Source organism: Lissotriton helveticus, chromosome 12 (assembly GCF_964261635.1).
Source record: "Lissotriton helveticus chromosome 12, aLisHel1.1, whole genome shotgun sequence".
Taxonomy (NCBI): domain Eukaryota; kingdom Metazoa; phylum Chordata; class Amphibia; order Caudata; family Salamandridae; genus Lissotriton; species Lissotriton helveticus.
The window spans coordinates 773,988,103-774,015,308 of record NC_136073.1 but is presented as its reverse complement, the minus strand read 5'-3'; the positions used below and the strand labels follow the sequence as shown (position 1 = coordinate 774,015,308).

General features: G+C 48.4%; 1 protein-coding gene across 4 annotated transcripts in view; it reads right to left on the bottom strand.

Moving 5' to 3' along the window:
- Positions 1–27,206, bottom strand: part of ADAR (adenosine deaminase RNA specific) — a 196,540-nt gene that overhangs the window by 63,773 nt on the left and 105,561 nt on the right. For all 4 annotated transcript variants that reach the window (XM_078670228.1, XM_078670229.1, XM_078670226.1 and 1 more), the window contains exon 12: positions 18,308–18,490. In XM_078670228.1, the coding sequence (XP_078526354.1) occupies positions 18,308–18,490 (183 nt within the window). The remainder of the gene's footprint in view (positions 1–18,307; positions 18,491–27,206) is intronic.

Sequence of the window (27,206 nt, the reverse complement as noted above, 5' to 3'; positions counted from 1 at the left end):
TGACCATTGCTGTTGCAGCCACTCTTGGAGTGGTCTCATTTGTAGGCGTACATTGGGGACCAGGTGTATGCATGCGCCATCATTCCCAAGATCTTGCTCACTGTCCTCACTGTCAGAGCTCGCCCCTTCTGGTAGTGACGTTTCTCCCTCAGTAGGCTGAGTGTTCTCTTTTCGCTGGGTAACACCCTGCATTGGACGGTGTCGATTTGAGCTCCCAGGAAGATCTTCACCTGCTCCGGTTCCTTTGAGCATTTTCCCCAGTGTATGGAGAATCCCAGGCTTGTTAGCGTTCTTGTGACCTGCTCTGCATGGTCCTTGCATGTCCTGTAAGAGCTTGCCTTTATGAGCCAGTCGTCGAGGTAGGGGTACACGTGTATCCCCTTCCTTTGCAGATGTGCGGCCACTGCTGCGAGGCATTTGGTGAACACCCTTGGTGCGGACTTTAGACCGAATGCCAGGGTTGTGAATTGGTAGTGATCCTTGTTTACTGTGAATCTTAGCATGTGCTTGTGCTGCCTGTTCATGGGGATGTGCAGGTACGCATCTTTGAGGTCTATGGTGGACAAGAAGTCCCCGGCCTTTATCTGTGGGATGACCTCTTGTAGGGCCGTCATCTTGAATTTTTGAGTCTTTACATATTTGTTTAGGAACCGTAGATCCAGGATGGGTCTTAGGCTTTCGTCCACTTTTGGCACCAGGAAGTAGCTTGAGAACACTCCCCTGTTCCGTTGTTTGAATGGGACCGGTTCGATGGCCTCTTTGAGGAGTTCTTGAGCCTCCTCTTGGAGCAACTGCAGCTCTCTTCCAGAGTGCTCTCTTTTCTTTGGCTTTCTGTTTGGTGGTCTCTTTTCCAACTCTATGCAGTATCCAAACTGCATGATGTTGAGTATCCACTTGTCTGTGGTTATTTTTCTCCACTCCTGGAGAAAAAAAATCTTAGCCTGCCTCCTACTGGTGTTGCATGTTCCTTTGTGTCTTGTCCGTGTAGCCCTCTCCGCTTTGTTTTTCCGTGCTCCTCCTCCGGAGGGTTCGAGTGGGTGAGCACCTTTTCCCGTGTGCAGTCACTTAGAGGGGGGTTGTTCACCGCCTCTCCTTCTCTGGCCCCGTCCGTTTCCTCTTGATCGAAAGGACTGGCCCCTGTTCTGATAGTTCCAGTTTTGCCTCTGCTGGCCCTGGTGACTTTGGCTGTCACTCTGTTGCCCCCGTTGGAAAGCCTGGTGCGATTGTCCATGTTGGTTTCCACCCCTGCCATTCGGCCTCCGTGTAGGAGTGCCCCTTCTCATCACCCTGAATTGCAGGGCCCCCATGGACCTTGCCGTCTTGTTGTCCTTCTTCAGTTGGGTGAGCTTCTCATCAACTGGGCCTCTGAACAGTGTTTCACCATTGAAGGGTGTATTCAGGATGTTATTCTGGACCTCAGTTTTGAAGCCTGAGATCCTGAGCCAGGCTTGCCTTCTCTCTGTGATGCCTATAGCCATCAGTCTGCTGGATGTTTCAGCCCCATCCAAGGCTGTCTTCAGGCATGAGTTAGCAATGCTTTTTCCTTCTTCCACAAGGTGCGATGCCCTCAAGGTATTGCTCCGGGAGGTGCTTGAGCAATTGGCCCATCTCATCCCAATGCTGGTATTGATGTCTGTTCAGGAGGGCGTTGGAGTTCGCCATCCGCCAGTGCGTTGCGGCGTTCCTCTATTTTCCTGCCCGTTAGGTCCATCCTCCTGCTTTCCTTGTCAGGTGGAGGCCCAGATGTTGGGACGTTGGCCCTTGTTCTGGCCGTTGCAGCGATTATTGAATCTGCTTGATGTAAGCCGGGTCCTGGGAGGAGAATTTGTATTTCTTCTCCGTCCTCGGCGTTATCGATCTGCATGTAGCTGGCTCCCTGAAAGCTTCCTTCCCCTGGTCTGAGACACTTTTGAGCATGGGCAAGAATTGGCTTCTTGTCTGTGTGGGGAGCAATGTTTCCAGCAGGAAATCTGCTTTTGGCTTCTCTTCCAGCTTAACCCCATAAGCTGCTGCTGCCTTCCTGACGACCTCATTGTATGCCCCAATGTCATCCGGCGGCGAAGGCCTCGAGGGGTATGTCTCCACAGCCTCCTCCGGGTTTTCGGCATCGATGTCCTGCCATTCCTGGTCTTGGGCCGTCGAGGATCCTGAGCCGTAGTTCGACTGCTGCTCCCCATAATCCCCTTCTGTGTAATAGAGGTCCTCTTCCTCTTCGTGCTCCGATGGCTCCGGAGTTTTCGGCGGCTCTTCGACGTCGAACTCCTCATGCTCCTGCACCTCAGCGACGGCCGTCGCTGGCTTCGAGGGGATCCTGTAACTTCTCATCTTTTCATCGAAGTCTTTCTTTCTCTGAAGGATGTTCTCCATCTCGACCTCAAGCCTTCTTTTCTTTCTTTGCATCTCTGCGGCCTGCTAGTCGTCGAGCGTTTCGGCTGCTCTCTTCGACGGCGTCATCGACGTCGAAGTTTTTTCCATCTCCTTTTCTTTCGAAGTCGTAGACCCTTTTTCGGGGGCTTGCTTCGACGACCTTTGCTTTTCGCCGGTCTTCGGCCTCCGGGAGTCCTTCTCGAAGGATCCGCTGGGCTCTTTTTCGGAGGATGCAGCTTCGGTCATCGAAGTTTTCGGCGCCAGTGCTCCTTTCGAGGCTCTGGGCTCTGACTTTCGAGAGTCTGCCTCTGGCTTTCGAGGCCCTGTGGGTGTTTTCGGGGTCGTAGACTCTCCTACTTTGTCAGGCGTTTTCTTATCAGTCTCTGCGACCGTGAAGTCATCTGGACCCTCGGCGATGTTGTCCTCGTCGTCGAAGAGGCCCAGTTCGTAACGCGTCGGTGCCTGGCCCTTGCCTTGCATCGTGTGGTGAGGTGTCCTCTGTCTCTCTCGAACTCGGAGTGTCTTCAGCTTGAAGACGGAGCAGGAGTTGCAGTCTCTGCTTTCGTGGTCGATTGTCAGGCAGAGGTTGCAGACCGGGTGCTGGTCCTTCTGCGCGAACTTGTGGTGGCAATTTTTGCAGAATTTAAAGGGTGTCTTGTACATCCCTGCGCTCAGGTGGCCCCCCTCTGTGCGCATTCCTCCAACGACGTCGAAGATCTCGAAGTTCTTCCCTTTCTTCGTCGTCTCCTCTCTGATGGTCTTCTCAGGTCTTTACCGTCAAAGAGTTGTTGTATTTCCTCCTTTTCTCCTCCAAAACTTCTGGAGCTTCATGCGACGATCCAGACCCAACGGCGGAAAAAAGAATCTGAAGATGGCGCCCAAGGGTGGGAGCTTCTGCCGGAAGCATGCCGAGGTCACCGAAGGTACACCAAATGGTGGGACGTCGACGCCCACCTGGGCTACGGAAAAGAAAAAAAAAAAAAAGGAGAAAAAAAAATAGACTACGATTCCAGACCCAACCACCAGATTGCGGAATATGCACAGCATAGTGAATCCAGAAAGATTCACGCTGCAAAACTATTCGTTCTGCAGCGTGAATCTTTCTGGGTTCACTATGCTGTGCGTAGACTTTGTAGCGGTTTATGTTTGTGGCCGCTGGGTGGAAGATGAACGTTCGTTGTTGAATATATGTTGAAGCACATTCTGTCCTACTTGTGCTTCCTTGTTCATTTGTATATTCACACAGTAGTGCTTAGTGAACGAGTGCAGCGAAGCCCATGTTGCCGCCAGGCATATGTCTTGAATGGGTGTGTTAGCCAGGAAGGCTATTGTTGCTCCAGTCTTCCTGGTAGAGTGGGCTTTTGCCCCTTCTGCTATTTCTTGGCCTGGCTGTTTGTGGCAGAATTGTATAATTTGTGCGATCCATCGTGCAATGGTTCCCTTTGTTACTGGTCTACCCAGGAAACTGCTTGCAAAGGACACAAAAAACTGCTTTGTTTTTCTGTGCTCCTTAGTTCTTTCCATGTAATGCATCACTGCTCTTTTAGCGTCCAGAGTGTGCAGTGCCCTCTGCGCTTTTGGATGGTTTCTGAAAGAAACTTGGTATCTGTATTGTTTGGTTCTTGTGAAACCTTGACAACACCTTTGGCATAAAGTGTGGGTCAGTTCTCATTACCACCCTATCATTGTGTATTTGAATGTAGGGTTCTTGCAGTGTAAGCGCTTGTAGTTCGCTTATCCTGCGCAGCGAGGTGATTGCCACCACCAGAAAGGCTGTTTTAATTGTCAGCATTTGTAGGGAGGCCTCATGAATGGGTTCAAAGGGCGCTTTCATGAGCTCTGTTAGGACTAATGAATATGCTACTTACCAGTATGCATCTGTTCTTGGCATGTAGGGCTGCTGACATTCATATCTATAGCATAGATCGCCGCCTAGTGTTGGGTCCGGATGATTGCACATTGTTGTCCTGGAAGTCTTCGAAGTATCACGAGATAGGTGGCTCCTCCCCTGGACTACAGTGCGCATGGGCATCGACTCCATCCCCAGATTGTTTTTAGCCATTGTGGCGAAGATGGAGTGTAACAGTGTGAGCGATGTCCATGCTAAGAGTAAGTGTAAAATCTGCAGACGCTACAGGCGCCGGGGAGGAGGATGGGCGATATGAATGTCAGCAGCCCTACATGCCAAGAACAGATGCATACTGGTAAGTAGCATATTCAGTTTGAGGCATGTGGGCTGCTGAATTCATATCTATAGCATAGAATATATAGCAGTCCCTCCATTAGCGGCGGCCGCCTGCGCCAGCTGCAGACGTTTGAAAAAGTGTTTTTAGAACAGCCTGCCCTATAGCTGCTTGGAGTGCACATCTACACAGTAGTGTTTGGTAAATGTGTGTGGGGTAGACCACGTGGCTGCTCTACAAATGTCTTCTAAAGGGATATTTCCAAGGAAAGCCATGGAGGCCCCCAACTTGCGGGTGGAGTGGGCTCTTGGGGGGGATCGTTAAAGTGCGCTTAGCCTTTTGATAGCAAATTTGAATACACTTAATGATCCACCTGGCTATACCCGACTTGGAAATGGGGTTGCCCTTGTGTTGTGCGGAAAAGGCAACAAAGAGTTGTTTGGTCTTCCTAAAATCTTTGGTCCTATCAATGTAGTACATCAAAGCCCTTTTGACGTCAAGAGTGTGGAGCATTCTTTCTGCCACTGTCTCAGGATTTTGGAAGAACACAGGCAGTTCAATAGTTTGATTGACATGGAACTGTGAAACCACCTTTGGAAGAAATTTAGGGTTAGTGCGCAGCACCACCCGGTTGGAGTGAACTTGTATGAATGGCTCCTGTACAGTGAGCACAATCTCAAGGGGTGGAGGGGGAGGGGAATAGGAGAGGCAGCCCCCCACTCACACAGTATTCAAACAATTAGAGCCTCACCTAAATGCAACTGCATCCGTATAAAAGACCAACAAGATAGGAATACTTATTATTAATACTCCCCGGAATATGTCCAATAACATAAGTCCTTAGGTCTGGATGCGTTCTTCACCAATATAAAATCACACAGGACCACATACAATTCACCCAGGAAAAAGTGTGAAGAATAGAGAGTGTACCTCACGGTAGAACAACCCGAGGGGGTTCCCGGTAAACAATTGCCGGTGTACCCACTTCTCATCATTGGCCACTCTCTTTATGTGAAAAGACAAACGTGCACTAAAAAGGAAAGTAGTGCGGACGTGAGAATAGTGATGGAAAACACATATAGTGACAAACGTATCAACACTGACACCCACTTGTAGTGTACAGAAACATATAAATAGACCCCTAACCAACCACAAAGAGGTAAATTGTGTGGCAGGGCTTTGCTTGCTTTACCGTTTTATTCTGACGCAGCAAACCCCACTAGTTAAAAAATGGTTACTTGTATACCATCATGATTTATGTCACCATCATGATTTATGTCCTCAAGCCGACATGTTTCATCGCTCCTAGTTTTAGCGATTTCATCAGGGCATAAGAGGGGTTGTCTTTTCTCAGTCTTTTCAGAATAGTGTGGACCTTGAGTGCGCTATGTCAGCACGTACCAGCACCACTCATTAGGACACCGTGCCAAATATTCACGTGTCCAAAAAGTGACCAAGGTCCTCCAAACCGTCGGAAGCGCCGGAGGGACTCGGCAACAGTGGCTGCGACTATCCCTGGTCACTTTTTGGACACGTGAATATTTGGCACGGTGTCCTAATGAGTTGTGCTGGTACATGCTGACATAGCATACTCAAGGTCCACACTTTTCTGAGAAGACTGAGAATAGACAACCCCTCTTATGCCCTGATGAAATCGCTAAAACTAGGAGCGATGAAACATGTCGGCTTGAGGACATAAATCATGATGGTATACAAGTAACCATTTTTTAACTAGTGGGGTTTGCTGCGTCAGAATAAAACGGTAAAGCAAGCAAAGCCCTGCCACACAATTTACCTTTTTGTGGTTGGTTAGGGGTCTATTTATATGTTTCTGCACACTACAAGTGGGTGTCAGTGTTGATACGTTTGTCACTATATGTGTTTTCCATCACTATTCTCATGTCCGCACTACTTTCCTTTTTAGTGCACGTTTGTCTTTTCACATAGAGAGAGTGGCCAATGATGAGAAGTGGGTACACCGGCAATTGTTTACCGGGAACCCCCTCGGGTTGTTCTACCGTGAGGTACACTCTCTATTCTTCACACTTTTTCCTGGGTGAATTGTATGTGGTCCTGTGTGATTTTATATTGGTGAAGAACGCATCCAGACCTAAGGACTTATGTTATTGGACATATTCCGGGGAGTATTAATAATAAGTATTCCTATCTTGTTGGTCTTTTATACGGATGCAGTTGCATTTAGGTGAGGCTCTAATTGTTTGAATCCTGTACAGTGAGCGTCTGGAGCTCACTAACGCCACAGTGACGTAATGGCTATCAGGAAAGCCACTTTCCATGTTAAGAACTGAATTTCGCAAGAATGCAGAGGCTCAAAAGGTGGACCCATCAGTCGGGTGAGGACCACATTAAGATACCATTCAGGAGCAGGTGGTGTCCTGGGAGGAATGACTCGTTTGAGCCCCTCAAGAAAAGCTTTAATGGCAGGCACTCTGAAAAGGGAGAGATGCTGCCTGTTTTGGATAAAAGCCGCTATGGCGGATAAATGTATCCGAATGGAAGCATAGGCTAGATTGCGTTTGTAAAGATGTAAGAGATAACAAATGATGTCGTGCGTGGACGCGTCAAGCGGGTCAATGTTGTGGTCTACGCAATAAATGACAAACCGCTTCCATTTTGCTGCGTAGCATGCTCTGGTGGTGGGCTTTCTTGCTTCCCGTATGACATCCATGCAGTCAGGAGGCAAGTTGAGGTAGCCAAACTCTAAGACTTCAGGAGCCAGATTGAGCTGTTGCGGATCTGGGTGCTGAATGTCGCCATGGCTCTGCGTCAAAAGTCTGGGTGTGAGGCGCAGCCTTTGATGCGGTACCACGGAAAGGTCTAGAAACGTGGTGTACCATGGTTGGCGGGCCAACGTTGGAGCAACCAGGATGAGCATCATCGAATGTTGCTTTAGCTTTCGTGCCACCAGCAGTATTAGAGGTGCTGGGGGAAAAGCGTACGCAAATTTGCCTGACCAGTTCATCCATATCGCATTGCCCTGCGACTGTGGGTGCGGGAACCTGGGGGCAAAGCTTTGGCATTTGGCGTTTTCCCTTGTGGCGAACAGGTCTATCTCTGGATGACCCCACTGCTGGAAGTACGGGTGGAGTACTGATGGATGTATCTCCCACTCGTGCATTTGGTGGCTGTACCTGCTGAGCAGATCCGCCATCTGATTGTCTTTGCCTGGGAGGTGTTCCGCCATGAGGAAGATGTTCCTCTGAATGGCCCACTTCCACATGGTCTGAGCTAGATGAGACAACTGTGGAGAGTGTGTACCTCCTTGCTTCTGAATGTAGTACATGGCTGTCATGTTGTCCGTCCGGATCAACACGACTTTGTTGCACAGATGCACTTTGAAAGCCTTCATTGCTATGAAGATTGCCATCAGCTCTAGGTGGTTGATGTGCATCTTCCTTTGCTGCGTTGTCCATAGCCCCTGCACTGTGTAGTGGAGCACATGAGCTCCCCAACCCTGGAGAGAAGCGTCCGTTGTCAGGATAATTTGTGGGACAGGCTCCTGGAACGGTCAGCCCTTGCAAAGGTTGTGTGGATTCCACCAATGCAGAGAGTTGTATGCAAGACCGGTCACCAACACTAGGTCTTTTAACTGTCCGTGAGCCTGATTCCACTGACGTGCTAAGCACTCTTGGAGCGGACGCATATGTAGTCTCGCGTGCGGGACTATGAAGATGCAGGAGGCCATCATGCCTATCAACTGCATGAACACTCGTGCCGGAAGCGAGTGTTGCGGTCTGAATTTCTGGATTAGCAATTGAATGCTGTTGATCCTCACAGAATTTGGCTGCGCTGTGGCCGCCAGAGTATCTATGGTCGCGCCCAGATACTGCCGCACATGGGCTGGCTGAAGGTGTGACTTTGGATAATTTAGTGAGAATCCCAGATCGTGAAGAAGGTGAATGGTGTGGGACATGTTGGCAGCACACTGCTGGGCCGACTGCTTGGACAAGCCAGTCGTCCAGGTAAGGGTGAACGTTTTGTTTCCTGAGGTGCGCAGCCACTGTTGCCAGGCACTTCGTGAACACCCTGGGCGCTGTGGTCACTCCGAAAGGGAGGACTTTGAATTGGTAATGCGGATTCTGAATGGTGAATCCGAGGTATTTTCTGTGTGACGGATGTAGTGGAATGTGAAAATATGCATCTTTTAGATCAAATGTTGCGAGGAAGTCCCCTTGATTGAGCAACGGAAGAACCTGCTGAAGCGTGAGCATATGAAAGTGTTCCGAGAGAATGTATTGGTTTAGGGGCCTGAGGTCCAGTATGGGTCGGAGGGACCAGTCTTTTTTCGGGATTAAGAAGTACAGGGAGTACACTCCCGTGCCTTTGTTCCACTGGTACAAGCTCGATTGCCCCTTTTTGCAGCATGACTAGTACCTTTTGCTGCAATAAGTGCAAATGCTCTGTGGACATAGGACGGTGTTTTGAGGTATGTTGGGTGGAGTGGATATTAACTCCAGACAATAACCGTACTGGATAAGCTTTCTGACCCACCTGTCTGTGGTGATGGATTTCCAGACTGGCAGGAACTGTTGGAGTTTCCCCCCGACCGGTGTTGTATGGTCGGGGGGCAGTGACAAGGCGTCACTGTTTGTTGGCTGCGGAGGCTCGGGAGTTGTTGTTTCCACGACCTCTGCCCTTGGAGCTGTTTCCGCGATAGCCACCTCTACTTTGTTTGTTGTATGAGGTTTGTGCACCACTTTTTGTGTACTGCGTTTGCTGGGACATCTGGCCTCTGGAAACACCTCTATTGCTTGAGCGACGAAAAGTACTACCCCTGAACTGCTGGGACTGGAGAGTCTCCATAGACTTTGCAGTCTTGGTGTCTTTTTTGATCTTTTCCAGAGTGGTGTCCACCTCAGGTCCAAATAAGTGATCAGGGTTTACTGGCTGATTTAGGATGGTGGTTTGTATCTCCGGCTTGAACCCGGAGATTCTGAGCCAGGCTTGATGCCGCAACATCACACTTGTGTTAATGGCCCTGGCCGCGGTGTCTGCTGCTTCCAGTGCACATTTAATAGAAGCATTTGAGATGAGTTTCCCTTCTTGAATGAGCATCTCCGCTGCCTCCTTATATTCATCTGGCAAGTGTTGCAACAGGGTTTCAAGTGTATCATAATGTGCCCTGTCATATCTAGCCAAGAGTGCCTGCGTGTTAGAAATGCGCCAGATATTGGCTGCTTGGGCCACCACCCTCTTGCCCGATGCTTCTAGCACCTTAGATTCCTTGTCAGGGGGAGGAGCATCACCAGTAGTCTGTGAATTTGCCCTCTTCCGGGCATTAGAAACAACCAGAGAGTCCAACGGCAACTGGCACTTGATGTAGGTAGGGTCGCCAGGCGCCGGCTTGTACTTTTTTTCAATTCTGGGGTTCAGAACCCTGGCACGTGTGGGTTCTTTAAAAATGTCTGCAGCATGTTTTAAGACACCCTTCAACATAGGCAGAGTTTTTACGTTTTTTTCAGAGGTGGAAAAGGTGTCAAAGTCCAATTCAATAGGGTCAGCATGGAGCTGGACGTCATGATTCTTGGCTGCCCTCTCAATAAGCGCATTAAATGCCGCAGAATCTTCAGTAGGGGAGGTTTTGACAGCACACACTTGAGTGTCTGGGGCAGTTTGTGGATCCCCTGGGTCTGCAGCATCTGCCCATGTGTCATGCTGATCTTCAGGATCAGTGTCGGCAGGGTAGTTGTATTCCTCAGTCACCTTCCCCAGCCTCCACATCAGAGTAAGTGGACGAGATTGGAGCAGTGTCCTGAGCACGTGGATTAATCAGTTCAACAAGAACTGGGGAATCTGTGGAATCCTTTTTCTTCTTCAAAGGAATTGTATAGGACTCCATAGGCTGTGCTGGTGTGATCTTTCGCTTGTAAATGGAAAGTTTCCCGGTGTTGGCGTCGATAAAATGTCCGACTGCTCCTCGAGTAGGGGTTGTCGATGCTTTGTGCCTACAACTGCAGGGGTAGGCTTCGGCCCGGTGGACACCGGCATGGACGCCTCGACGAACTTTGGCGCGAACGCCTCGGGCGCCACTTTCGGCGGCAGCGTGAATTGAATCGGCGCCGTCGACTTTTGCAGTTTGGCGGCTGGCTTCGGGGTGGAAGCATCCTTCGGATCGACCGCGGAAGCCTTGTCCTTAATGCGCTGCAACGAGTCCGACACTTGCTTCGTGAAGGATGCGGACGGTTTCGTCGACTCAACAGGTGCTCTCGAGCCACTACCATGTGTGGAGTCGAGGGAAGCAGTAGTTTTGGCCTTGTCGGGCCGACATGCAGGATCGACAGCCTTTGGAGCTCCGAGTCCTTTAACTGTGTCGACGGCCTTTGGCGCCGACGGCTTCGGGTCGGCGGCCTTGGCAAGCGCTTTTGGTGCCCCAGTCTTTGGCTCGACGCCCTTGAGCGACTTCACCGAGTCGACAACTTTCTTAGGCTTCGTCAGCACCGACAGGTCCGAAGACGTGGAGCCGACCAAGGGGGCAGGCGCTTTCTGTGTCGACGGCGCCTCTATCACTTTCGGTTGTGTCGAGACCGAAGCTTTCACTTTCGGTTTCGATTGGACCAATTGCGGCTCCGTAGAAGTGTCTGTCGAGACCGAAGCTTTCTCTTTCGGTTTCGATTCGACTAATGGCGGCGCCGTAGAAGTGTCCGTAGCCGGGCCCGGAGGCGAGACCGTGGATCTAGGTGCATGATCTTGGGTAAGGCCATGTGGCGATCCCTCGACCTGAGCCTTAGTTATTGTTCGAACGGGGCATTGCTCTTCGCCTGAGCTATCTTCCGTGGCCCCATAGGCCTCATTGTCGTCTCCTACCTAGTCGACGACTTATTCTGTATCGAGCATTTCGACATCTGCGTCGTAGTTGGAGTCGATCTCTGCCGCTGGATTTGAAATCGGCTCTTGATCTTCCTGCTCGTCTGCCTCTTCTCCCTCAGTATCGAAAATGTTCACCGGGTCAGGTGCCGTCTGCTGGGCCTCCTGGCGCGCCACGCGCCGAAGTCGAATAGTCTTCTTGGATCGAAAACGAAAACAAGCCATACAGTTGGCTTCATCGTGATCCGGCGACAGGCACTTGTTGCACACCGGGTGGATGTCGATATGGGGATACTTCGAGTTGCACACGGGGCACCTCTTGAACGGGCTCCGCTCCATGATGTGTCGTCGAATAAGGCCTGTTGCGTTGACCGGGCCTCGAGCACCGAAGAGCCACGCGACTCCTCAGGATGTCCGACTCGGGAACTGAGCCGGAACAGAGCTGGGCACCGAACGCAATACAATACAGAAGATATAGGAAGGGCCTTTGGGCCGAAAAGAAAAGTTTCTATCGAATCCGAACTTGAGTGATGAAATATGCATCCGAACCCAATGGCGGAAAAAAACAATCTGGGGATGGAGTCGATGTCCATGCGCACTGTAGTCCAGGGGAGGAGACACCTATCTCGTGATACTTCGAAGACTCTTCCAGGACAACAATGTGCAATCATCCGGACCCAACACTAGGCGGCGATCTATGCTATAGATATGAATTCAGCAGCCCACATGCCTCGAACATTAAGGTTCCATGCCGGTGGCGGCATCCTCTTAGGTGGTGCGATCCTTTTTGCCCCTTCCAGGAATCTCTTTACTATTGTGATGTAAGGAAGCTCTTTCCTGTCTTTCCTCTAGTGTAGGCTACTATCGCTGCTAGGTGTACTCTTAGCGGGAATGAGCTTAGTTTTGCTTTCAGCAGGTGTGTGAGATATCTTAGCATCGTTGATTCCCATGTCATCTTCTTGTGTAGTACCTTCTTGCTGCACCATTGTGTGAACCTCTTCCATTTTGCCACATAGCACCTTCGTGTGCTAGGTCTCCTTGCCTCTCATAGCACCCGCAGGGTGCTCTCAGGTAACCTTAGGCGTGCAAACTATGTCTTCAGGAGCCATGCCGCTAGGCTGAGGCTCTCTGGCTCTGGGTGCAGTACTTCTCTGTTTTGCATAGAAAGTAAGTCTTTTCTTTTCCCGAACTTGTGGGGTGGTCCCTGTGACATTTCCATTATCTGGGAGTACCAGGTCTGCCTGTCCCACTGAGGTGCCATCAGGATCAGTGTCATGTTGCTGGTTCTGCACTTGTTAAGTACCCTGTCTATCTGCGGTATCGGGGGAAAAGCTTTGGCAAATGTTTTGGACCCGCTTATCCATAGGGCATTCCCCTGGGATCGTTCCTCTGGTCGCCTGGATGCGAAGTAACGTCATTTTGCATTCTGGTGTGTTGCAAATAGGTCTATCGTTGGTGTTCCCCACCTCCTGAATAGCCTTTACGTTTCCTGTGTATTGAGCTACCACTCGTGGGATTCTGAAGTCTGTCTGCTGAGCCAGTCTGCTTCCACATTGTCCATCCCTGGTAGGTGTATGGCTAGCAGGTTTATTTTGAGAGGGATGGCCCGTCTCCATATTTCCTGTGCTAGGTTGGATAGTGCGACTGATTGTGTTCCTCCCAGTTGGTTGATGTAGAACATCGTTGTCGTGTTGTCTGTTTGTATCAACACTCTCTGGTTGTACAGTTGTTTTTGGACTGCCTTCAGGGCGAGGAACACTGTCTTCAGTTCCAGGTAGTTGATATGTCTGACTGCATCAGCTGGAGTCCACAGACCCCTCACTTTGAGTTTGTTCATGTGTGGCTCCCATCCCCTCTGGGATGCGTCTGTGGTGGTGGTCACCGTTGGGGTTGGTGGTGTTCTCCCTGTTCCACCATGTAATCTCCTCCTGCACTGCGTGCGTTACAACCACTAGATCTTCCCAACTTACTGTAGCTTGTGACCATTGTTGTTGCAGCCAACTCCTGGAATGGTCTCATGTGGAGCCGTATATTGGGGACCAGGTGTATGCAGGACGCCATCATCCCCATGATCTTGCTCGCTGTCCTCACTGTCAGCTCGCCCCTTCTGGTAGCGGCGTGTCTCCTTCAGAAGGCGCCAGTGTTCTCTTGTCGCTGGGGAACACCTTGCGCTGTATGGTGTTGTTCTGTGCCCCAAGGAAGATCTTCACTTGCTATGGTTTCATTGAGGACTTTACCCAGTGTATGGAGAATCCCAAATCGGTCAGTGTCTCTGATCCGCTGTGCGTGTTCCTTGCATGTCTTGTATAAACTTGCTTTTATTAGCCAGTCGTCGAAGTAAGGGTATACATGAATCCCTTACCTGCGCAGGTACGCTACCACTGCTGCTAGACATTTGGTGAACACCCTTGGTGCGGACTTTAGTCCGAAGGCTAGGGCTGTGAACTGGTAGTGTTCTTTGTTGATGGTAAATCTTAGTAGATGCTTGTGCTGCCTGTTCATGGGAATGTGCAGGTAGGCATCTTTGAGGTCTAAGATGGATATGAAGTCTCCGTCCCTTATCGGAGGAATGACCTCTTGCAGGGATGTCATTTTGAACTTGTGTCTTTATGTATTGGTTTAGGAACCTTAGATCCAGGATAGGTCTTAGCGTTTCGTCCACTTTTGGAACTAGGAACTAGTTTGAGTACACTCCCTTGTTCCTTTCTCTAAATGGAACTGGTCGATGGCCTCCTTTCGGAGGAGTTCTTGTGATTCCTCTAGGAGTAGCGCTAGTTCTTTTCCTGAATGCACCTTCCTTTTTGGTTTTCTGTTTGGTGGTTTCTTTTCCAGTTCTATGAAGTATCCGAACTGTATGATGTTGAGTATCCATTTGTCTGTAGTTATCTTCTTCCACTCCTGGAAGTAGTGTCTTAGCCTGCCTCCTACTGGTGTTACATGGTAGTCTAGGTTTGGTCCGTGTAACCCCCCTCTTATTGGCCTTGTTGGGCTCCACCCTTGGAGGGGTCATGTGGGTGGGCACGCTTTGCATGACTGAGTCACTTTGAGGTGGGTTGTAGGCCCCCTCTTCTTGTTTGCCCTCATCCATTCGCCCCCCCGCGAAAGGACTGACCCCGAGGCCAGTCTATTGTTGCCGTGAAACCCCTTTTCTGTAGCTGTGTGATTACTTCCTGTAGTATTGAAATTTTGAAATGCTGCATGCGAATGAGTTTGTTTATGAATCGAAGGTCTAAGATAAGTCTTAGAGTGAGATCTTGCTTTGGTACCAAAAAGTAAGGCGAGTAGATTCCTTTGTTGTGTTCCCTCCTTGGTATCCTCTCTATTGTTTGTTTTTGTAGGAGTTCTGTTATTTCCTGTCTTAATCGTAAGAGTTCTGTTACTTGGAACCTCTTCTTTCTTGGTGGGGGTTTGTTTGTTCTATACAATAGCCGTGGCGTACCACGTTTAAAATAAAATTGTCTGTGGTGATGTTTTTCCATGTAAGTAGATGATGCGCTATTCTGCCTCTCACTGGTGTTGTGTGGGGGTCTTCTGTTGTGGGCAAGTCACTGAGTTTGCTCCTCTCCCTCTCGAGGGTTGTCCCCTGGCTTTTACTCTGCCACAAAAGGACTGCTTTGGTTGCTGCTGCCATGTTTGGTAGCCGGACTGCCGGTCTGACTGCTGTCCGCTTTCCTGTGTTTGATGTTGCTGCCGTTGACCTGTTAAGATTCCTCTCTGAGTTTTCTGAGGTTAAACCCTCCTCTCTTGAAGGTGTCCCTCTGTTGCAGGGATCCCTTAGTCCTGGAAGTCTCATTGTCCTCTTTTATTTGTTGAAGGGATTAATTTCCCTTACTTCTAAACAGGGCGTCTCCTGTGCAGGGCTTGTTAATTATTGAGGTTCAGACTTCTTGCTTGAAGCCTGAAATTCGAAGCCAGGCATGCCTTCTTAACGTTACATTGTGCCTGTGCACATTTGGCTGCTGGCTGAGTCTAGATCAGATTCAGGCAGGCGTATGCTATGTTTCTTCCATCCTCTAGGATGGATTTTGCTCTTTTCTTATCCTCTTCTGGGAGCTTGTACATCAGTTCTTCTATGTCGTCCCATAGTTGGTGGTCTTACCTGTTGATCAGGGCATTAGTGTTTGCAATGCGCCATTGCGTTGCAGCCTATTTCTCCCCACCATATCCATTCTTTGACTTTCTCTCTGGAGGTGGGCCAGTGGAGGAGTGAGCCTAGCTCCTCCTTGCTGTGGTGACCATGATAGAGACTGTCACTGTGTTCCCCTGAACGTATTATGGGTCATTTGATGAGGGTTTGTGTTTTTTTCTCAAACCTTGAAGTTACCCCATTTGCTGAGGCAGGCTCCTTGAAAGCCTCCTTGCCCTTGTCCAGAATGCTTGGTAGCATTGGGAGGTATGTGTTCCCTTGTTGGATGGAGTTAACGTTTCTAGAAGGAAGCAAGAGTCTATTTCTCCTCCTCTAAGGGGATCCCAAAGGTATCAACTGCTCACTTGATGAGGAAGTTGTAGAAGCCTATTTCGTCAGGTGGCGAAGCCTTTGAGGGATCTAAATACCTCTTCTGGGCTTTGTGTGTCGAGGTTGTTCCATTCTTCCTCGAAAGTTAGAGGCTTCCTCTTCTTGAGGGATGAGTTCCTCTTTGATGTCCTCTTCGTGCGGTTCGGGGGTTGTAGGAACTTCGAGGGTATGCTCCTCTTCTTGGGCATCTGCGGCCACAGAGGGTTTCACTGGACTTATGAATTCATTCAGCGCCTCGAACTCCTTTCGTTGCAGGAGTGCTGTCATGTCTGCGTCCAGGCGTCTTTCCTTTCTCACCCTCGAGGGCCCTTTTGGCACATGAGGCCAGGGAGATCCTCTTCTTGGGTTTGCAGGATTCTGTCTCCGAGGGTATAGTTTACACTTTGCAGCCTCATATTCGCCACCTGCCTTTGTCAATTTCGACGATCTTCCCTAGTCGATATCCCCGGGGTGGGATCCGTGGGTCTCTTTCTGTCGTGGCTGACCCTCTGTTTTCATTTTCTTAAGACGCTTGGGCTGACTTTTGCTCCTTTTCGGGGACCTTGGTTTCCAACGGTTGAAGGTTTTTTTTACCTTGTTTTCTCTGCGTCCTTTGCAGTCTTCTTCGCAGTACGCCTCCTCTCAATGTCCCATTTGAGGATCTGGATGTCTGAACCATAACACCCCCCCCCCTCCCCAACCACAATTTTGTACCCAAATACTAGATGGCGGAATTATGCACAGCATGTGAATCCAGAAAAGGATTCCAACTGCAAAACAAGAAGTCCAGGAGATTTCTGAAAATGAATCTATTTACACTTGTTCCATTTGAACTGCACAGGAAGATAAATTGGGACTAAGAAGCACCAGGCAAGGTTAATTACATACCGAATCAAACTCCAACTTTCAACAAAATTCTCTTTCGAACTATAATTTTCATTACCACTTTCATCACCCTGTAGTAACTGAAAGGTTGCACACAACACTTCATAAAACATCTTAATAAATACAGAGCATATCGGATAAAGGAAGTATGCTGGATCCCTACCTCCTTCTCTGGAGGATCCTGATCATATGGCCATGTTGTGTATAAGGCGGAAGGTTTGGAGGTGAAGTATTTTCATTTTCTTCCTGACGTACTAGCACACGCTTTCAGGGAGCCCTACTAAGCATCTTTCAGCAAACTGGAGATATCAACTTAAGTCATAGTAAATGGGAGGCTACCCAGAGTTCCTTAGAGTAATGCATTTTTCAAGAGCAACTGATTGGAATTGCAATTGATAATTTCTTGCACAAATTATGACCTCTATCTGGTAATTTGGACACAGTAGGTTAAGCCATTGCCAATGGAGTTGACATCTCTGAGCTAGTTACAAGTTCGCACTAAAGTTGTGAATGATGAACAGCCATTTGTTAAATAGTTATTCCCTAGCGCTCTGTATTTAGAACAGTCAGAACAATACAGTTTGTCTGAGATAGGGTGCACCACAAGTCTGCATACTATTTTTTTTTTATGACACCATGCCTTTCCCATTTCCAGCCTCCCAGGGGCTTTTTTGGGGTTCCCTGCACATCTCCACTAGATTCGGGAAGCATAAGCACACGTGGTAAAAAACAGGACAATGGAAACAGTTTGGCTCAACCAGTGAAAATGAACTTGATCGAATGCCTATCTAGCTTTCTTGGGAATTTGGCTTTAGAAGTGTGACCACCCTCAAGTGCTCCAACTCTTACAAACTCGTAGGAAATCCCATGCATCCATCTGTGGTACCTTCACTAAATTACAGAAGGAGATAAAAAACTTCAGTCTACACAGAAGGGCAACTTTAGTTGACCTAGAATATTTCCATAAAGAAGGTACTCAAGCAATACTTTAGTGCCTGGCAAATACACCGCCCAAAAGACCAGATAAGGGCAGCAGAAAGAGGCAGCACACTTGACACAGCCACAAGGGGCATGTTTCGCACTTCACCCTTCTTTAGCAAGCACGGAAAACGGCTTGATGGCCACAACTCATTCTATGGAAGTTCTACAGATAGCACAACAGTCAAAGTTCCCAACACGTCACATGAAGGAACAATGAGGGTCAAACGGTGAATAACCCACTAAACATGATGCACTGCTTTTAGGATTTTTGAAACCACTTTCAAAGTAGGAGGGAAAAAAAGACAATTTTGTTTATCCAAATTAATTTCTTTTTTTTAAAAGAACATTCATTGAAAGAAGGGAATGTTTTTTAAGAAAGGATGAGACAAAGGTAGTTGTATAGATAAACACAAGTTTGTTGTGATGTTAGTGATGTAAGTGTACAAGGGGTGATTTGTGCACAACAGTATGAAACCGGAGAAGCATTCTTTTTAAGATCTGAAGTGATAAGTTTCTCAAAAACCTTTCCCAGTCCCACTTGTGACACATTAGGCTTGCCAGCAAATCATACCAAGTGTGATGGAGTTGAGATATACTGGCTCCATGAAGTGAGAGAGGATCGCCCCCTGTAGGCCAAGCACATTCCAACGTAGAATTTTGTCACTGCAGGACATGGTGCGCAGTCTTTCCCCATGCTGAATACCATCCCATGTTGGCACTATGTCACTAGACTCGACAGGAATGGTACCTTCTCCTGTAGGAGTTATAAAAGAGATGTGTTAAACAGCACAATAATTTTCAATTTTCATTCCCAACAAACCGCTAGGACACCTTTTCCAACCCTTTAAAAACATGCAGCCACTAACACACCAAAATACCACCTACTAAAGCTACTTCCATCCCTTAGATGTAGGAACTCCCGGATCACAACTACCTGCAGGTTTGAAGTAAAGAAAGGATAATGTTACTTACTCAGTAAGCATCTGTTTTTGCATATAGAGCTGTAGATTCACATGATTTGCATACTCCTGCCATCTAGTGTTGGGTCCAGATGTTTGCAAGTTGTTTTTCTTTGAAGAAGTCTTTCCAGTCACGAGGTAGGTGACTCCTCCTTTTGGTGATAGTGTGCATGGGCATCGACTCCATTGTTAGATTGTTTTCCCCGCAGAGAGTGAGCATGGAGTTAGTAAGAGTAAAACAGATGTCCATGCGTATGTATATAAAGCAAGAGAACTGCTACAGGCATAGGTACCCGGGAAGGCAGGTGAACGCATGTGAATCTACAGCTCTACATGCCAAGAACAGATGCTTACTGGCAAGTAACATTATCCATTCGAGGCATGCGAGTTGTAGATCACATGCTTTGCATAGACTATATAGCAGTATTCTCCCAAGTGATGGCTTACCAGTAGAAGTTGTTTGAAAGTTTTCTAAATACCACCTGGCCTACATTAGCTTGTTGTTTTGCAAACACATCTACACAATATTGCTTAGTGAGTGTGTGGGTTGTAGACCATGTTGCAGCCTTACAAATGTCAACTATGGGAATGTTTCCAAAGAAAGACATAGTAGCCCCTATTTTGCAAGTGGAATGCGCTCTACAGGGTGTTGTTACAAGTTCGTTTTGCTTTTGCATAACAAGTTTGAATAAATGTAACAATCCACCTGGCAATACCTGATTTGGAAACAGGATTGCCTTGTGAAGTGGAGCAAAAGCAACAAAAGGTTGTTTAGTATTACGGAATGACTTTGTTCTTTCTATGTAGTATAAGCGAGGTCTTCAAAAATCTAAAGTTTGTAGAGCTAGTTCTGCCACTGAAACTGGTTGACGAAAGAAATCGGTAACTCAACCGACTGATGTGAAAGGCAGAAACTACTTTAGGTAGAACTTTAGGGTTGGTACGAAGAACCACTTTGTCTTTGTGAAGTTGAAAAAAAAAAAGTTCTTTTATGATTAGTGCCTGTAGCTCACCCACTCTCCTCAGTGAAGCGATTGCAATGAGGAAAGCGATTTTCCACAAGAGAAACTGCAGTTCACAGATTCCACACTGGGGCAGGTGAAAGTCTTGGTGGTATAACTCTTTTTAGTCCTTCCATAAAAGCTTTAATAACTGGTCCTCTAAAGAGATAACTGTTGCATGTTTTGCAGATAAGCAGCTATTGCAGCAAGATGTAAATGGATAGAAGTGTAAGCTGATTCTGACCGCTGCAAGTGTAACAAATAAGATCTTGTATGGAAGCATCAAGAGGATTGATATTACAATAACTAAATGCTTCCATTTTGCTGCGTAACAAGCTCTTGTAGTAGGTCTTCTGGGCTCTCTGATAATTTTCATACAGTCTGATGGAAGATTCGGATAACCAAATTAGGATTCCAGGAGCCAGATCGCTTTGTTTAGTTCTTTGGGATCTGGGTGTTTGATTTCTCCATGGCTCTGTGTGAGGAGATTGGATGTGAGATGCAGCGTTTGATGTGGAAGAACAAAAGCTACTTACCTGTAAACTGTGGTTCTCCAGTATTGGTGTCTTTCATAGATTCACATGCTTGAATAATTCCCCATTGTCAAAGTGGGAGTCCCAGGGTACATAAAATAGTAGTAAGAAAACATATATACATAAAGTACATATACATATGTAAATGTATAAATAAAAATATACATTAAAATGTACATAAAGATATAAGATTTTTCATAAAACTTCCAAGTACCATAGAACAGCATTGACTCATAGAAAGCATTAAGGGAGTGTACACTTTAGTAACATCATTGTCATTATTTGGTCCATATTCCAGCCAATCAGGCTGTAGCACCCTCTAGAACCTTCTCCTCAGAAGCTCAGGCCCTCAGATTTTAGTAGTACAAGGGTGACCACAGAGTGCATGAGGAGAAGAGAGCCTCTGAGGGGAGGAAGGGTGAGTCGCATGTGAATCTATGAAAGACACCAATACTGGAGAACCACAGTTTACAGGTAAGTAACTTTTGTTCTTCTCCAGTATTAGGGTGTCTTTCATAGATTTCACATGCTTGAATAAGAAAAGAAAGCAGTAAGCAATAACCATAAGTATCATAAAAGGTAACTCATGAAAATGCAATCATATAGAGATATATTGTAATGACACATATATACACACACACACACACATATATATATATATATATATATATATATATATATATATATATATACATACATACATATACACACACAAATAGTTTACCTGTCGGTGTAGTTTTGCAGCTTGAAGATCTTTCTGGATTCACTATGCTGGGCATTATTCCGCGGTCTTGTGGTTTGGTCCGGATTCGGAGTCTTTTCTTTTGGTGTATTTCCGGTGACCAAGGCACGCTTCCTGCGGAAGCTCCCACTCTTGGGCGCCATCTTCAGATTCTTTTTTCTCGTGTTAGTTTTGTTACCGAAGTTATGGCAATGTTCAACTAAAGTGATTTCACCGCTTTAACCTTTAAGGTTTCTTTTCCAAGTATTTGTCCTTGTTTCAACCACCTTTTCTCTCCAGCCTCATCTTTCTGGCGGAGGTGGGTGGGTTCGCTAGTGAATCCAGAAAGATCTTCAAGCTGCAAAACTACACCGACAGGTAAGAAACTATTCGTTTTGCAGCGTGAATCTTTCTGGATTCACTATGCTGTGCATAGACTTTGTAGCAGTTTCTCATGTTTGTGGCGGCTGGGTGGAAGATGAGCGTCGGTTATTGAATATGTGTTGAAGCACCCTTTGTCAGACTTAAGCTTCCATCTTCGTCTGTATATCCGTGCACAGTGCTTCGTGAACGTGTGCACAGAAGCCCATGTTGCCGCCAGGCATATGTCCTGAATGGGTGTGTTAGCTAGGAACGCTATTGTAGCTCCCTTTTTCCTGGTAGAGTGGGCACGTGTCCCCTCTGTTAGGTCCTGTCCTGCCCGCTTGTGGCAGAACTGTATTGTTTGGGCGATCCATCGCGCAATTGTTCCTTTAGTTACTGGTTTCCCCATGGAACTGTTAGCGAAGGGCACAAAGAACTGCTTTGTTTTACTGTGTTCCTTCGTTCTCTCAATGTAGTGCATGACTGCCCTTCTGGCGCCCAGAGTGTGCAGCACTCTTTCAGCTCTTGTTGCCGGTTTTTGGAAGCAACTCTATATGAATAGTCTGGTTCATGTGGACCCTTGACACCACCTTTGGCATGAAGTGTGGGTCTGTTCTCATCACCACCCTATCGTTGTTTGTCTGTATGTAGGGTTCTTGTAGCGTTAGTGCCTGCAGTTCGCTCACTCTGCGCAGTGAAGTGATTGCTACCAGGAAAGCTGTTTTCATGGTCAGCATTTCTAGGGAGGCCTTGTAAATTGGCTCGAAAGGTTTCTTCATGAGTTCCGTTAGGACTAGGTTAAGGTTCCATGCAGGTGGTGGCACCCTCTTTGGTGGTGCGATCCTCTTTGCTCCCTCCAGGAATCTCTTAACTTGTGATGTGAAGAAACTCTTGCACGTTTCTCCTCTCGTGTAAGCGACTATCTATGGCAAGTGAACCCTCATTGAGGATGAGATTAGATTTTTGTCGAGCAGGTGCGTGAGGTACTTTAGCACTGTCGAGTCCTTCTGCATCTTATTGTGTAGCTTTTCCCTCCTGCACCACAGTGTAAATCTCTTCCATTTCGCTACGTAGCACTTCCGTGTGCTGGGTCTTCGTGCCTCCCGAAGCACCCTTCGAGTTTGCGCATTTGAAACTGCCAGAAAGCACCCTATGTCCTCAGGAGCCACGCTACGAGGCTCAGGCTCTCTGGCTCCGGGTGCAGCACTTCTCCGTTTTGCATGGAGAGTAGGTCTTTCCTTCTCCCGAATATGTGGGGTGCACTCTGTGTCATCGCCATGATCTGCGAATACCATGTATGCCTGGCCCACTGCGGTGCGACCAGTATCAGGGTCATGTTGCTCGCTCTGCACTTGCTGAGTACCTTGTGCATCAGCGGTATCGGGGGAAAAGCGTAGGCAAATGTCCTGGACCAGTCTATCCATAGGACATTCCCCAGGGAGCCCTCCCCGGGCTGCCTGGATGCGAACTTTCGGCATTTTGCATTCTAGCGTGTTGCAAATCGGTCTACCAACGGTGTCCCCCACCTGTCGAAGAGCCTTCTCGTTTCTTGTGCATTGAGTTCCCACTCGTGGGATGCCGATGTCTGTCTGCTGAGCCAGTCTGCTTCTACATTGTCCTTTCCTGGTAGATGTATGGCTAGCAGGGCTATCTTGAGTGGGATTGCCCATCTCCATATCTCCTGCGCTAGCTTTGAAAGCGGGGCTGATTGTGTCCCATCCTGCTTGTTGATGTAAAACATCACTGTTGTGTTGTCTGTCTGGATCAACACCCTCTGGTTGTACAGTTTTGTCTGGAAGGCCTTTATGGCTAGGAAAACTGTCTTTAACTCCAGGTAATTGATGTGTCTGACCGCATCTGCTGGTGTCCACAGGCCTCTTACTTTGAGTTCCTTCATGTGAGCGCCCCATCCCTTCTGGGATGCGTCTGTGGTGATGGTCACTGTTGGCGTCAGAGGCTTCCCCCTTGTTATGCTCCCCATGTTCCACCATTCCATCTCTTTCTGCACTGCGTGCGTTACAACCACTAGATCCTCCCAACGATCTGTAGCTTGTGACCATTGCTCCTGTAGCCATTCCTGTAAAGGTCTCATGTGGAGCCGTGCGTTTGGCATTAGGTGTATGCATGATGCCATCATGCCCATGATTTTGCTCGCTGTACTCACTGTCCAAGCTTGCCCCTTCTGGTAGAGCTGCGTCTCCCTCATGAGCGCTCTAGTTCTCTTCTCGCTGGGGAACACCTTGTTCTGTAAGGTGTCGATCTGTGCTCCCAGGAAGATTTTTATTTGTTCTGGTTCCAAGGAGGATTTTCCCCAGTGGATGGAGAATCTTAGGTTCATCAGTGTGCTGGTCACTGTGCGTGCTGCTTGCACGTTTTGTATGAGCTTGCTTTGATCAGCCAGTCGTCCAGGTAGGGGTACACGTGTATCCCTTCCCTTCGTAGGTGTGCTGCGACTGTTGCGAGGCACTTTGTGAAAACCCTTGGTGCCGATTTGAGTCCGAACGCCAGGGTTGTGAACTGGTAGTGGTCTTCTCCGATGATTAATCTGAGGAGGTGCTTGTGGCCCCCGTTCATTGGGATATGCAGGTAGGCATCTTTTAGGTCTATGGTGACCATGAAGTCCCCACCTTGCAATTGAGGAAGTACCTCCTGTAGGGAGGTCATCTTGAACTTTTGCGTTCTTACGAACTTGTTTAAGAATCTTAGGTCCAGGATGGGTCTCATAGTTTCGTCCACCTTTGGTACCAGGAAGTATGTGGAGTATACGCCCGTGTTCCTTTCCCTGTAAGGTACTGGTTCTATGGCTTGTTTTTGCAGGAGCTCCCTTGCTTCTTCCCGAAGGAGCTCTAGGTCTTTCCTTGCTAGTGGCCTTCTTTTTGGCTTTCTGACCGTTGGCTTTCCTTCCAACTATGCAGTACCCGTACTGTATGATGTGGAGTACCCATTTGTCTGATGTTATACTCTTCCACTCCCTGAAGAAGTGTTTCAGTCTTCCTCCAGTGGTCTTACATGTACGCAGGTGCTTAATTCGCATAACTCCTGTCTGGTGTTTTTGTGCTCCACCCTGGGAGTTTTTGCTCGGGTAGGCACATGGAGCTTTATTGAGTCACTTAGAGGCAGGTTGCTGTCCCCCTCTCATTCTGTCCACGTCCATTTCCTCTCCCTCGAAAGGACTGGCCTCTTGGTTGGTACTGCCAGGACTGCTTTTGCTGCCCCTGCTTTGTCTGGGTGTCTGCTTGGTGGGCTTGTTGGAACGCCTGACGTTCCTGGCTGGTTTCCTCCCCTCTCGTTAGGTCTTCGTGACGGGGTGCCCCTTTTAGTACCCCTGAACTGCAATGCCCCCGTGGATCTTGCAGTCTTGTTATTCTACTTCAGTTGCCTGAGTTTCTCGTCAACTGGGCCCCAAACGTTTTTCCGTTGAACGGTGTGTTGAGGATGCTGTGCTGCAGTTCTGGCTTGAAGCCCGAAATTCTGAGCCAGGCCTGCCTTCTTTCCGTGATGCCCATCATGAGCCTGCTGGAGGTGTCTGCTCCGTCCAGGGCAGTTTTTAGGCAAGAATTGGCTACATTCTTCCTTTCTTCGACAAGGTTTTCAGCTATTTGCTTGAATTCCTGTGGCATGTTCTTTATTAACAGACCCAGCTCTTCCAGGATCTGGTATTGGTGCCTGTTGAGCAGTGCATTGGAATTTGCCATGCGCCAGTGCATTGTGGCATTCCGTTTAATTCTTCTCCCCACCAGGTCCATCCTCTTGCTTTCTTTGTCTGGAGATGGCCCAGAAGTAGTAGGCACATTGGCCCTCTTTCTTGCCGTGGCTGCGATGATGGAGTCTGCTGAGACCGATCCCTGAATGTAGGGTGGGTCCTTGGAGGAATGATTATACTTTTTCTCCGTCCTGGGAGTGACGACTTTGCATGTAGCTGGTTCTTTGAAAGCCTCTTTCCCCTGTGCCATGACACTGTCGAGCATGGGCAGGAACTGGCTCCTTGTTTGTGTAGGGAGCAGCGTCTCGAGAAGGAAGTCTGCTTTCTGCTTCTCTTCGTCGAGTTTTACTTTGAAAACTGCAGCTGCATTCCTGATGACTGTGTTGTAGACTCTGATGTCATCCGGTGGCGAGGGCCTCTAGGGATACGTGTCGACGGCTTCTTCTGGGCTCTCTGTGTCGACGTCCTGCCAATCTGTTTCCTGAGTCTACGAGGATGCAGACCCGAGGAGTGTCCTGCGGTCGTCTCCTTCATCCTCGTAGTAGGAGGCCTCCTCCTCTTCTTGGTCGAAGGTCTCGACGCCCACCGACTGTCCTTCGACGTCGTAGTCCTCCTCCTTCGTTTCCTCGACCACCTGTAGCCTAGGTTTCGTCAGGATTGTGTATTCCTTAATCCTGGCGTCGAAATCTTTTTTCCGCTGCAGGATGTTTTCCATCTCGGCCTCGAGCCGTCTTTTCTTTTTCTCCATTTCGGCCGCGTGGTCTGAGTCGAATGGATCGGCCGCTCTTTTCGGCGCCGAGCCGACTTTCATCGGCTAAGGTTTCGGTGCCGAGCTGGCTCTCGGGTCCTTCGTTGGCACTGGAGCGCCCTTCGGGTCCTTTTCCCTCGGCGTGGAACGCGCCTTTTCGGGGGCGATTTTCGACGTCTTCTGCTGTTCTCCAGCTCTCGGCGCCTGGGAGTCTCTCTCAGAGGATCCGCTGTGACTTGGTGCAGCCGCGGACACCGTAGTTTTCGGCGTAGGCACTTGAGGGTTTGCTCTCAATTTTTCGAGACTCTGGGTCTCTCGGTGCCTTAAGGGCCGTAGAGTCTCCTACCTTCTTTGGAGTCTTCGTAATATCGGTCTCTACGACAGTGTAGCAGTCGTGTTCGGCGGCGGCGTTGTCCTCCTCGTCTGATGATAGCCCCAGGTGTCAAAGGGACGGTGGCTGTCCCCTGCCCTGCATGGTGGCGTTGGCTATCCTCTGTCTCTCTCTCACTCGAAGGGTCTTCGGCGTGAAGGTGGAGCAGGCGTTGCAGTCCTCGCTCTCGTGGTCGACCGGTAAGCAAAGGTTGCAGACCAGGTGCTGGTCCTTCCGCGCGTACTTGCGGTGGCAGTTAAGGCAGAATTTGAAAGGAGTGTTGTCCATCTCATGCGTTTAGGGGGCCCCCTGAGCTTGCATTCTCCGAATGACGTCGAAGTTCTTGAAGATATTGAAGTTCCCATTCTCCGTCGCCCTCTTCGATGATGTAGTCTTCTCAATATCTTTACTTGCAAAAGGTGCTTATTTTTCTTCTTCTGTCTCCCAAAATGTCTGGAGCCCTTTCGGGAACGATCCAGACCCAACCGCGGCGAAAAGGATCTGAAGATGGTGCCCAAGAGTGGGAGCTTCCGCAGGAAGCGTGCCGACGTCACCGGAAATACACCAAAAGGTGGGACGTAGACGCCCACCTGGGATACAAAAAAAAAGAAAAGAAAGAAAAGACTACGAATCCGGACCCAACCACAAGACCGCGGAATAATGCACAGCATAGTGAATCCAGAAAGATTCATGCTGCAAAAATACACACACATATACATACACACATATATATATATATATATATATATATATATATATATACACACACACATATATATATATATATATATAAAAACTTTTATGACAGGAGGCGGGAAGCAACAGAGGCTCACCTTTACTTGAAGAGATTTCGTAGCAATCGCTTGACCCACAGCAGTGTCCGCAGCGGTAGCTGTCTCCAGACAGTAGTGCCTTGTGAACGTGTGCCTGCTGGACCAAGTTGCCGCCCTGCAGATCTGATGCAGAGGAACTCCAGCAAACAGGGCAGTAGAGCACGCTACTTCTCTCGTCGAATGTGCTCTCACTGGAGCAGAAAGAGGCTTGCCAGCCCGTTGATGGCAGTAGGAAATGG